General features: G+C 35.0%; 1 protein-coding gene and 1 long non-coding RNA gene across 2 annotated transcripts; both read right to left on the reverse strand.

Moving 5' to 3' along the window:
* Positions 1 to 2,285: 2,285 nt before the first annotated feature.
* LOC131022533 (uncharacterized protein At2g39795, mitochondrial-like) lies at positions 2,286 to 3,232 on the reverse strand. The gene is made up of 3 exons (XM_057952045.1): positions 2,979 to 3,232; positions 2,604 to 2,902; positions 2,286 to 2,522 (listed from the first exon to the last, which is right to left on the reverse strand). Exons 1-3 carry the CDS (start codon positions 3,213 to 3,215, stop codon positions 2,300 to 2,302), a joined length of 759 nt encoding a protein of 252 aa, XP_057808028.1. The 5' UTR covers positions 3,216 to 3,232; the 3' UTR covers positions 2,286 to 2,299.
* A 5,603-nt stretch (positions 3,233 to 8,835) lies between these two features.
* Positions 8,836 to 11,666, reverse strand: LOC131022534 (uncharacterized). The gene is made up of 2 exons (XR_009101324.1): positions 9,711 to 11,666; positions 8,836 to 9,108 (listed from the first exon to the last, which is right to left on the reverse strand). It is a non-coding gene; the product is annotated as an uncharacterized LOC131022534 (long non-coding RNA).
* Between the last annotated feature and the right edge of the window lie 2,368 nt (positions 11,667 to 14,034).

A 14,034-nucleotide genomic window follows, 5' to 3' on the forward strand; every position in this document is an offset into this window, starting at 1 on the left:
ATGTTAAAAGACTTTGAAACGCATTAATGGTGCTCCATCCTAAAGTAATTGAAAGAAGATCAACTCATAGAGCACCAGGAAGATGTTAAAATATACTATAAATTGTTACAAATAAGAGTGAACATGAAAAATATCAGTTAATATCCTGTTCTCACATATTAGAAAGGTAAGAAGAAACACGAAACGAAATCATCACAATTACAAACAATGAAAAATTACTAACAAAACATGTGCAGTGAAATTGAAGTGCATCATCTTAAAGAAGACAATCTGCGCCTAAACTTTAGCTCAATAATTTTTCCCTCAATAATGAAAATCTCAATTATTGACAAACAAAATCAAAACTAACTGATAATCTACCTTTAATATTGCCTCATAACGCAATAATTGAAATGTAAAACTAGAACTTGCGACGGAGGCGAGGATACGGCGGCGGTGGTGCAGTGCAGCAGCAAGTTAGGGCTTTTCTTAGGTTAGTGCAGCGGAGGAACTCAAATAAGAAGGTAGCTCGAATGAAGAAGTTTTACCTACTCATCTGGAAAAAGAAAGTAGAGAGAGACGAACAAAGCTACGCATTCAAAACTTCATTTTTGAATCACGGCGCCGAATTTTGAAAGTCTAAAAGAAAACTCATTTTTTTTCTTTCTTGAAAAATTAACACAATTAAATAAGAAAATTTAAAAATCGCGTCACATGATACTCGTACCCAAGATTTTTGGCCTTAAGCATTAAGCTTTATCGCTTGGCCAATATATACACACTAAAAAAAAAAAATCCTTAAAGAACACTATATAGATTTTAATAAAAATAATTATTATATTGTGAATTAAGAAAGGATCCATTTAAAAAATAATTTTAATAATGCTAAATAATTATATGTAAATGAAGAAAAGGGCTCATCGATCATATTATAGAAAATTATGAAAAATGAATTAATTTTTGTGAATATTCTAAAAAAAATATTTTGTAAACTTATAATTTAATTAAAAAATTGCCAAACAAAACACAAACAGAAATCAAGAAACATATAGTGAGAGAAAGAAGTAATGATCGGGAATCAATAGGTTATCTAGAGAGAGAAACAAACAATACCAATTCTCATCCAATTTTTACTTATGTAATAATGTAATGCATGTACAACAATTTTGACAAAAAAAAAAAGAGAAGAGTTTTTGTACATTATTTTATATTTTACATTTTTTTAAGGGGTATATTTTACAATTTCACTTAAACAAATTTAGTTATATTAGTACATACACTTTTGAAGATAGTAAAATTTAATTACAATTTACTATGTCACTAAATATATTGTGATATGTATATTGTACAAATTAGAAAAAATATTTTTCTATTATTTTAAAAATAATAGAAAAATATTTTAATATCTATGTCCCATGCTTATATCTATTATTTTAAAAATATTTTTTATAAAAATAAAATTTATTATAATATTATGAATTATATTTAATATTTATTTCAAAAATTTAAATTTTTTAAAAAGTATATACCATCACTTTGAATTTATCAACCTATTATTAGCTAATAAAAGTGAAATTAAATGATAAAAAATATTTATATACCCTAGATTGATGGAATAAACCCTAGTTAATAATTACAAAATTAAACTAAAGCATATAAAATTGAAATTGAAGAAAATATATAGTATAAGAAATTAAACAGAATTGAAAGTGGGACACAAAGTGCGATATAATGTGGTACACTGATCTCATTCCCCACTGCTCCCCTTCCCCAACTCCCCTCAAGAAAAAAAAAATAAATAAATAAAATAACTAACATCTGAATATAACCCAACAATAAACATTTGGACAAATATATGTTTTAGAATTTGAAGTTGACTTGTTCGCAAGAATGGGATTTTTTTTTTTTTTTTTTTTTTTTTTTTGATCGGGCAAAGTCATGTTAGATGTTAGTAATTAGTTCCCCATCCACTCCAAGAATGGGATTTAACCGTATAAATAATGGTATTAACTATATCATTTTTCATATTAAATATGAAGTGAATCTATTTTATGAGAAATCAAGTTGCTGCTTACAATGCAAAAGCCGATCGTGAGAAGAGCATCCCAGAAAACAATATTTTTGCTTAAGATTTCTTTTGGATATAAGATTACAGTTGGTCGAGTTTGCTGCTCAATATTGACTAATTAAAACATCATTTCAGTTAACAACTTAGCAAACACATAAAATGCTTGCGGAACAGCTTCCCAATAGTTGACAATACTTGCGAAAATGAGCAAAACCAAATCTAGATACACAATAAATTAAATACTCGTATGGTCTATGTAGATGTAGTAGTAGTCTTGTGCCAATCCTCAACGAATTTCATCAATTTCTTGAGGTCATCGGTTTCCGGCTTCCGGCCGGGCACCCACACCGTACCCCAACGTCTGCGTTTCTCCACCATATATTTGTACAAGAAGCCAACATTTGATGCCTCAATACCTCTATCTCTAACAAACCAATACAAAGCTTCCTCCAAGTCATCAGCCTCGGCCGCCTCCCTGCATTTATATTCACCAAAATTAATTAACAAAACCAAATTCAACATTACTATAAGATTAATTGAACAAGTAATAACGCACGTGTGATAGCTGAGGGAAGGAACATAGGTATTGGGCTCAGAAAATGATATTTTGTTCACAGAAACTAGATCAGCACAGACATTTGCTCCCAAGTCCAATGTTCCCTTGTTTTCTTTTGAGATGGACACGTTTATGCGAACGGATGGCGCCTCGGATTCTGACGAGTTGTTTTGTGGTACGTCGTGGACCGGGTTCACGGTGACTTCGATTCTCTCATCCCCCAATTCCCTTTTCAACATGATGTGGCAGTATCGATCGTCGTCTTCGACCGTGAACGGGAGATCGGCCGGCAAACCACTCTGCGTAGCAACATATATACAAAATTTGATAAATATTAGTGTGTTGTTTACCCAAAAGGATAAATAGAATACGGACAGTTTTCACGATGTCCAACTCGAGGGATTTGATTTGGGATTTTATGGCTCCGACGATTCTACGGCCAATGAGGTTGCCAGAATCGGAGGAGAAGTGGCGGCCGGAAACGATGGGGCTCTCTCTCAAAGCATTACCGATGGATAGAAAGCGAATTTTCGGAGAGGCGATTGCACCAACTGCAGCGAAGGGAATAACTGTAGAGGTACAAACTAAGCGAAGCATGGTGACTGTGAGCATATTTTCGACTACTGTAATATGAGTGGCAAGCTTTAGTGATGCGCAATTTTTAAATGCTAAACTTATAGAACAAGTTTTAGGGTTTGGATGGCTTGATAATCAAGAAACCTATTTGAGAATTTAAGGGATAGAATCTGCTTTATTTGATTTCATGCATATGTCCAATCGTTTCTATAATATATCATCTTGTATATATTTTCTATATGTCCGTTTTAATTTTATTCGGGTTCCTTCGCAAAATATTTACTTACATGTATATGGAACGTTTTAATTTGGCTTTTCTGCATCAATTAATTTGGAATATATATGTATATTTCAAATAACATATTATTTTATAACAATTATTCTTACTTTTAGAGCTACAATTAATTAATTAAGACCAAAACTAGTACTTCTTCGTCACTCTAACTCCGGTTCGAATATTATATATATGGAGAAATCTTATAATTAATCTTTTTTATTTTATACATTTATTTTTATTCTAATATTTCTAAATTGTTATTGAGATAATTTATTTTATAAGTTAATTACATATAAAATCAAAGTCTGTATATATGCATTTACGTACGTGTCTTGCCATTAAAATGCTCTTCTTTTAGACGAATGCGCGAGTTTTAAGTACATTTTATAATGTTAAAATTATAAAAAAGATCCAGCAATAATGGAATTGTAATCTCAATATATGGAGGATAAAACTTTAAAAAAAATAAAAAAAATGAAGAAACAGCAAATGAACGATGCAATCAGCAATTTTTTGAGATTTTTTTTAATTTTAAAATATATATATATATATATATATATATATATATATGTATGTATGTATGTATGTATCTATCCTTAATTATAAAAGAATCTTGTTTTATAAAAATTGATTGCTTGTTATATTCTCTCATATAAGATTTAGAGTTGATTTTTAAAATGACCACTTTCATATTGTAAAAATAAAAAATGTCCACTAAAATAAAAAACTTAAAAAATGTTCACTGTTACCAAAATGCCCTTCACATTAAAAATTAAAAAAATGTCCACTTTACTTCACCCCTTTAAAAAATCCCGCAATTCACACTGATTGTGAATTGTGAATTCACAACCAATCGAATTCACAACCAGAATTTTTTGTTTGTGAATTCACAACCAGTCGAATTCACAATCAAAATTTAATTCACAACCAGATTTTTTTGGTTTTGAATTCACAACTGAACTGACCCTAAACCCTAGTTGTGAATTATTACGATTGTGAATTCACAACTGAACTGAACTGAAACACTAAACCCTAAAACTAAACCATAGTTGTGAATTCACAACTGAACTGAAATAGTAAATTCACAACTGAACTGAACTGACACACTAAACCCTAAACCTAAACCCTAGTTGTGAATTATTACAATTGTGAATTCACAACTGAACTGAAACAGTAATTCACAACTGAACTGAACTGAAACCCTAAATCTAAACCCTAGTTGTGAATTCACAACTGAACTGAAACAGTAAATTCACAAATGAACTTAATCAGTAAATTCACAACTGAACTGAACTGAAACCCTAAACCCTAAACCTAAACCCTAGTTGTGAATTATTACGATTGTGAATTCACAACTGAACTGAACTGAAACATTAAACCCTAAACCTAAACCCTAGTTGTGATTTATTACAATTGTGAATTCACAACTGAACTGAAACAGTAAATTCACAACTCAACTAAACTGAAACCCTAAACCCTAGTTGTGAATTATTATGATTGTGAATTCACAACTGAACTGAAACAGTAAATTCACAACTGAACTGAACTAAAACTGTAAACCCTAGTTGTGAACCCTAAACCCTAAACTTAAACACTAAACACTAAATCCTAAACCCTAAACCCTAAACCAGAATTTTTTTGTTGTGAAATCATAACCAGTCGAATTCACAACTACAATTTAATTCACAACCATAATTTTTTGGTTGTGAATTCACAACCAGTCGAATTCACAACCAAAATTTAATTCACAATCAGAATATTTTGATTGTGAATTAACAACCAGTCGAATTCACAATTAAAATTTAATTCACAACATGAATTTATTTTGGTTGTGAATTCAAGTAGTTGTGAATTTGGGGTTTTTAAAGTTTGAATTTACAATTAAAACTAGAATTTATTTTGGTTGTGAATTTATAAATTTGGTTGTAAATTCAAAAATATTAAGTTGTGAATTCATCGAGCTGATTGTGAATTTAAGAAAATTAAGTTGTGAATTATTGTGAATTCAAGATAATTAATCAATTATCCAAAATCTATTTTTCTCTTTCAATCAATTAAAATAAAATTCGTAAATCATCCACTTAATTGCTTTCTACATAATGGAATCAACTCTGGTAATTAATTATCTTTAATTGCTTTCTACACCGTGAAAGAAAGCTATTATTTAGCTTCTGTTGTGCCTTCGCATATTTCAATTTGGTTGACAACAAATCTGGATAGGCTTTGTCCAAATTGGCAACCAGATTAAGGATTAAAATTTGAGATTTCTTGAATATAATATATACACTTGGTGTGCATTATTTTTTAGCACTGCTTTATGTAGACCCATATTACTATGGCGTTGATTTTCTTCATATGAAATGAAGTATCATTTGATTTCAAAATAGATAGTAGCAACAATCTCAATGAGTTCTACAATTGAAAAGACAGCAGCAGCAACTAGACTCATAAAATCACGAAACCATACTCCCATATCACAACTCACAATTGACAATACGGAAGAGCAAAATCTCATATCACAACTCTCAATTGACAATAGGGAAGTGCAGTGGAAAGCACAAGTTTCAGAGGCTGCCAGGATCTAATCATCTCCGCCGCTCCATGCAACAATGCTTCTTCTTCAGCTTCTCTCTCTCTCTCTTCGCCCGCAGTGGGAATCGAACTGAAAATCTGCTAACTATTAGGGCATAATGTAGGCATATTGATGAAATGTAGTGTAAAATGGAGATGGTGATTGAAATATAAAGGGGGCAGGGGAAGGGGCAGATCGGAATGGGAAAAGTATGGTCAATTCCTAAGCTTTGCCATGTTTGGGGTGAGATTTGATGTGGCAGGCTTTTATGTTGGCTGTGTTTCTACAATTCCCAAACTCAGCCATCACCCCACCACCAACTCCCACCTCCCTGCCCCTTCCTCTGCACAACACACATACACACCCTCTCTCTCTCTCACACACACACAAACACTCTCTCTTTGTACCCGCTCCGCCAGAAAAATGAGAATTAATCCAGAAAATCAAATATTAAAATCCTCAATCCAGGATCTGCATCATACCCGCTCCGCCAACATTTTGCCTCTGAATCGCGCTCCGTCTCTGCGGCGCTCATCCACGAGCTGCTGCCGATGGTGAAGTTCTCTGATTTGGCAGCAGGGGCTGGAGAAATCTGCAATCTGCTTGGACGAATTCCACGACGAGGATAAGATCCGACAACTGGCGAATTGTCGGCACATATTCTACTGGAGCTACCTTAGGGCTGACGGAGGGCTGGAGCCGACATACAGCGAGGAATTCGCGGGGAGGATGGCGGAGTGAGCGTCGCAGGAGGCGATGCTAGGGCACACCGCGACGGCGTGCTTCACAACACACTGCAGGGAGGAAGATCAACGGTTGGGGGAGATCGACGGCGGAGTTCTGGCTGGAATGAGCGGTGGCCATGGCGAAGACAGATCGACGACAGAGAGAGGGGATTGATCTGTTTTTCGTGAGAGAGAGAGAGGGGGGAAGGGAGTGTACCGTGAGGGAGAAGAGAGAGAAAGAGAGTGGAGAGATAGAAGAGAATGAGAGGAAGAGAGAGTACATATTTTTAAATGAGGGTATTTCTGTCTTTTCAATTAAAAAGTGGACAGTTTTTATTATTTTTATCTTAGTGGACAATTTTTATCTTTACAATATGAAAGTGGATAGTTTTATATATTAACTCTAAGATTTATTTAAGGTTAATTGTGTTATTTAAAATTATATAATCTATAAAAATGATGTTCATTAATATTATTATTATTGTACTTTCTTTTAATAAAAAAATACCTAAAGGTACGAAATACCAAAAAAAAATTATAATGTATTGAAACTAGTTTCCAATGTATTGAAATTATAGAATATATGAAAAGGTTTGTTCTTTATTATTATTATACTTGTCTTTTAATAAAAAAAATACCTAAAATGTACGGAAATGCCCCAATTTTTTTTAATATATTAAACTAGTTTGTAATATATTGAAATTATATAATCCATGAAAATGTTGTTCATTGTTATTATTATACTTGCCTTTTAATAAAAAAATGCCTAAAATGTATGAAATGCTCCAAAAAAATTTATAATGTATTGAAATTATATAATCTATGAAAATGTTGTTCTTTATTACCACAAAAACTTGGGTACAACCGGTTGCACCCTGACCCGCATCTTGACCCACCCGCATTCTAACACGCATATATCCGAACCCGCATCCTATCATTGACACTATTCAATTATACAAATGACACTGTTTATAAGTGATACTATTCATTTATACAAATGATATTATAATTGACATTATTCAGTTATACAAATGACACTAAGTCATTTTAAAATGTTATTGTGTCATTTTCAATCTTATAGTGTCATTTAAAATAGGGGTAATGGAAAAAAAATACACGAACTTTGAAAAATGCTGCAATTTTCACATGAATTTTCAATTAAGCCATAAAATACATGAATTTATATTTTTGTTGCAATTTTCACCTGAGTTTGACTTTCGGCGAAATTAGAGCTTAGTTGGCAGTCGAAAATTCACCTGATGTTGGTCTAACTTATGATGATGAGGTATTTAGTAGTTCGGAGGTTTAAGAAGGCAAAAATTAATATATTTGACATCATTTCGACCATCAATTAAGCTCTAAATTCATTGAAAGTCAAACTTGGGTGAAAATTACAACAAAATATAAATTCATGTATTTTTTTGGCTTAATTGAAAGTTCATGTGAAAACTATAATTTTTTTCAAAGTTCGTGTATTTTTTGGCCATAATCCCTTTAAAATATTATAGTGTCATTTACAATCTTATATTGACAATTACAGAAAAGTATCATTTTCCGAATAGTGTCAATTATACACAGTGTCATTTATACGCAGTATCATTTGTATAACCGAATAGTGTCAATTACAAGCAGTGTCAGTAACCAAATAGTGTCATTTACATGGTTCGGATCAGGGTGCGCGGGTTTTGGTCAGGGTGCAGGTTAGGGTGCAACCCGGTTGCACGGTGTAACCGATTGCACCCAAGATCAGTTCTTTTATTATTTCTCTTATACTTATACTTGTATTTTAATAAATAAAAAAACACGTAAAATATACGGAACACCTAAAAAAAATCGCCGTAAAAATTCCTCGCTCCGCCAGGGGATGCAATCAGGGCCGGCCCTTTGATTAGGCCAATGGGGCAATGGCCTAGGGCCCCCAAATTTAAGGGGCCCCAAAAAATATAAAGCCCACTAGTATTATGTCACAGCCCGCCCTAACTAAGGATAGTTAAGCTGAGTGATCTATGACTAGGGATGGGGTTAAAGAAGAAGGGGAAGAAAAGGGGCGTCATTTATAGCCGTAAAACTTACTCATCTTAATAAAACTCGTCATTTTTATTCATGAATACTCAATTGAAAATAGTCTATGAAAGACAGCATAAAACTTAATTAATATCATTAATCAAGTTATACATCATATGAAACCATTCTCTTAAGACTCAAAGTATGACATAACATACTATAACATCAACAACATCTTGCAGCGGAAAGTAGCCAGACATATGTATGAAGACATATTCTAGACAGGTTAACTATTTATTAACAACCCTGGAAACTCCGCTCATTGCAGCACCATCATCACATCAGCTCAACCTGCACATTTAGAAAACATATGCAGGGCTGAGTACAAAAGCACTCAGTGGGCACGTATGCCTAGGTATAAAATACATGCTTAAAGACTGTAAACTGTCATGCCATCATAAATAGTACAGCAAGGGGGTTTTTCGCTAAAAAGGCCCAAGCTTACTAAGTTCATTTGTGATTCTTAAAGTTCGTCTGATCAGACTAAGTTCTTTTGTAATCTATCATATCTGAAACTGTGTGCCGGAGAGGTGGCCACCTCTCACGGTCACTTGACCGGCCAACCCGCTAGATGACTCACGGTCACTGGTGTACACTAGCCCTGGCAGGATAGCTATCAACTGCTCAGGACCCGAATTCGATTGCATCATTGGCAAAGCCAAAGCAGATAGATATCATACTAAAATTTAAACATTTTATGGCAAGACAATACTTGAAATAACTTTAACTCAAATATTTTGTAACGAAATAACTTGCTCAAATGTAACATTAAACTCATTTGATAGATATATAAAACTGAAATTAACAGTTAAATCATCTCATGCATTCATTCGTATAAGAGGCCTACGACACGCAGGGGATCTCTATATACGTATAGTAAAAGTAATGCCCACCTGGATAGGCAAAGCCTGAAGATCATACACATAAAAACCTGTCTTGGGAAAGCAGCGCTAATCCCCCTGGTCACAAAGCCTACAAGAAATTCTATTCTTAATAGATCTCCTTGAATCTAATATTAAGTCATGGTGTAGTGCTTAACATTCTATGATTCACTTAGCCGGGTTTTCAAAATTTAATGAATAAATAATTGAAAACATTTCTCTTGAGTTAAGAACACCAACAATATTCTTACTCGATTTTCTTTAAAAATTGGAATTATAATTAAAACCAATTAAATCATAAATACTTTTATTGCAAAATGCATATGCAAATGCATGTCATGCTTAGCATATAATAAGTAATAACTTAAAATATGCACATAATAATATTAATATTTTTATGCAAATCATCTTTAAAATAATTAATCAAACTAATTATAGTCAAATTAATTAATTTATGGACTACCCAAATGTAGGGCTAGTTCTTAAAATTTTACAGCCCAAGCAATTAAAATAAAGGCCCAGCTGATAAATTAAATCAAAAGAAAACCGGCCCAAATAAGAAGCCCAACTGAAATAAAAAAAAATGAAAAAAATCGGCCCAATTGGCCCAAGCCTCAAAGCCCAACACCTAGCCTTCAAGCCCTTTTCTCCCCCCCTTTCAGCCGCTCACTCACACGCACATAGCTTTTCTCTTTCTCCCTTGGTTCCGCCATATCCGCCCCTTCTCCCTCGAAATTCCGCCGCCTCCGCAGCTCCGCCGCGAACGGCCCCGGCGAGGCCGTGTCCGGCTGAGGGTGCCGTCCTCGGCCACCCGCCCCTCTCAAGAATCGCTGCCTTCTTCTCTCATCTCATCACGGTTCGACGCCGCCGCCTCTGGAAGACCAGCGAAGATCTGGTGCAACCGCCGCCGTCCGCCGACACGCCTGGAAGCTCTATCGCCGGACGTCGCCGCTGCTGAGGTAACGCCGCCGCCCGGAGTTGCAGCTGCTTTGCCCGGAATCGAGGTCGCTGGTCTGATCTCCAGCAGCCCGCCTCGCTCAGAGCCACCGCCGCCGTCGTCAACTGGAGTCTCGGCGGCCGCGGTCTCTCTTGGATCCGCCGGCGTCGTTGTTCCAGAGTTGACGAGGGACGACAGATAGCTTCTGCCGACAGCGGCCAGCCCGTTGGAGCTGCCCTTCCCCGGAGTCCGACTCGTTCTCCTCCCTCTCGTTTTATCACTCCATAGGAGGTTTGTGAATTTGAATAATTTTCAGAAAACTCTACTGTAAAGACTTGATTTTCCTTGTTGTGCTTAGTATGTTGAGTTGCTCGAGTATGCAAGAGTTAAAACTAGGCAAAAGTTTCTTCTGTTGTCATATGAATTCTCATCGTTTATCTAGCGAAGAAGCATATATAAATTGTGGTTGAGCTAATCATCTAGTTCTCTATCATTCTATAGTTGTAATATTTGTATTTCCATACAACTGAAAACATATGCTTGATATGATTGTATGAAGCAAGAAATTGAACTGAACTGAGATGGTGTAAATACCTTGTGTATTTTGTGCTTGATTGGCTGCTGTTATTATTGAATTCAATGGGGAAGGAACTCTCGATACTTGGCAGTTGGCAGCAGGAATTAACTTCTCTTCATCTCCCTTTCTGGTGGTTGGTGTATGAGAGAAGGAATGAAGTGTTAGGCTGGTGCTTTAATGCGTGAGTTGTTGGCTGTAAAGTCAAAGGATTGGAGATGGTGGTTGGCTGAATTGAAGGGAGGAGCCGATTGGTCTTCTCTCATTTTTCTTCTTTTTACACTCACGCGTTATCTCCCGCATGCTTGTAGGTATGTAGCTGTAGTGTTTTGTGATAGTGATAGGTTTTGATTGTAAGTAGGGAATAGTGGTGATGTAAATAATTCCCTACAGTCATTGTGTAAAGTTGTATCTGAAAATCTAATTTCTTTGTATCATCGCATATCTATAAAATTGGTTCTAGGTTTTGCTGAATAACTATGCTTCGATGTAACATCTCTACGAATTAAATAACTAATTTAACTCGTTCTCATTAGTCGGAACTAAATCACGACTTTCAAGTAACTAATAGAAATAAAATCTCTATCGCATATAAAATAACAACTTTAACTTGACTTTGCTAAGTCAATTATAAATCTGAAAATATAAATTATTGACTGGCTCAATAATTTATATTGCGGTTTTTCTCACTCGAGTTAATAAGCACAACTAAAATAATAATAGGCATAGTATACATACAATTTAGAATCATAGCTGAATTTTAAACATAAATAATTACTGGATTTCATTTACTGAAGAATGCGATAAATAAATATCGCATTTACTTATCTTAATCATAGAATAAAAGAGCGGGCTATTACATACTACCCCTCTTAACAAAAATTTCGTCCCGAAATTTGCATATCATCACAAAAGTTATGATATTTTTCTCTCATCTTGCTTTCTGTCAGACTATCTCAATCATCTCATTCATCGTGTCTAGTCCTAAAATTCTCCTTACACCTACTTTATCTCAGTAGAGTGGTGATCTATATTTTCTTCCATACATTGCCTCATAAGGCGCCATATTGATTGTTGCCTGATAACTATTATTGTAGGCAAACTCAATCAATGACATCACTGTTCATCACTTTCACCTTTTTCCTTGTACTACTTTTAACGTGTCTTCGAGAGTCTGAATTATTCTCTCAACCATCTATATGTTTGTGGGCAAAAGGTGGTACTGAAATCTAACCTTGTGCCTAATTTCTTCTTCAAGTTCATACAGAATCTAGATGAAAACTTTGAATCTCAGTCCAAAGTGATTGACACGAGCATACCGTGGAACGCACAATTTCCAAAGCTAGGTGACAAAGCCAACCTATACGCTATTGGACCTATCTTTTGCAATATCTCGTAAGGACTTATAACTCTGGGTCTAAGCTGTCCTTTAACTCCAAATCTATTCATCCCCTTTGAGGGTGAAACCTTCAAGAAAACATTGTCTCCTATCTCGAAACTTTGTCTCACATCTTATAGGCAAACTCAATTAGTGGCAACACATTCTCCCGATTTACTCCTCTATCAAGGATAGTAGTTTCTATCATATCTTCTATCGTCTGCTATGCTAAAATTCATCCTTGTACCCAACTCTTTCTGTAACTCATCCAAAAACGTGATGTAATATATATATATATATATATATATATATATATATATATATTTTTTGAGGTGATCTACACCGGTACTCAATGCAATCTTATAATGTCACGAACATACAATTGTGCTAACTTATCTGGTCCATACGCGAATAGGATCGGTATGAAATGTGCAGATTTTGTTAGTCGATCTACAATCATCCAAATTGCTGTATTTCCTCTTTGACTTTTCGGTAAAGCTATCACAAAATCCATCGCTATGTGATCCCATTTCCATTCGGGAATCTCCAACGGTTTTAACTTCCCATAGGGTCGTTGGTGTAACGCTTTCACTTGCTGACAAGCTAAGCATCGCTCTACAAACGAAGCTATGTCTCATTTCATTCTGTCCCCCAAAAATCTATTTTTCACAACCTGATACATCTTTGTGCCTGGTGAGCGGTGTAAGGCGTGTCATGAGTCTCACTCATGATCGTATTCTTAAGTTCATCATCGCGGGAAATGCATATTCTTCCCTCAAATAAGATAGCATTGTCTGATGCTTTTTGGTAACTCTTGAGATCTCATGCTCTTATCCTTTCTCGTAACTTGTTCATTGTCTCATCTTTCCTTGTGCTTCAATCACCATTTTCCTCAAACTAGGCATCATCGCAACAATACTCGCTATCGTCCCTGGTGGTTTTGTCATCTCTATCCTCATCTTGTCAAAGTCCTTTATAAGCTCATCCTCTCTCGTGAGAAGACATCCTTACTTTGACGAGACCTTTCGGCTCAATGCATTGGCTACTACATTGGCCTTGCCAGGGTGATAGTTAATGTCGCAGTTAACATCCTTTACTAATTCGAGTCATCTCCTTTGCCTCATGTTAATATCCTTATGCTTGAAAAAATATTTCAAAGTTTTGTGGTCCGTGAAAATCTCACATCTAACTCCGTAGAGATGATGTCTCCAAATTTTCAGGGCATGCACAACGGCTACAAGCTCTAATTCATGCGTTGGATAATTTATCTCGTGGGGTCTAAGTTGATGCATAAACTATAACTCTTCCTTCTTGCATCAAAACACATCCTAGTTCATTCTTTGACGCATCTGTGTAGATGGTATACTCTTTATCCATTTCCGAGACTAGCAGCACTGGTGCTGTAGTCAATTTCCTTTAAGCTCTTAAAAACTCTCTTTACACTCTT

Source organism: Salvia miltiorrhiza, chromosome 4 (assembly GCF_028751815.1).
Source record: "Salvia miltiorrhiza cultivar Shanhuang (shh) chromosome 4, IMPLAD_Smil_shh, whole genome shotgun sequence".
Classification (NCBI taxonomy): Eukaryota; Viridiplantae; Streptophyta; class Magnoliopsida; order Lamiales; family Lamiaceae; genus Salvia; species Salvia miltiorrhiza.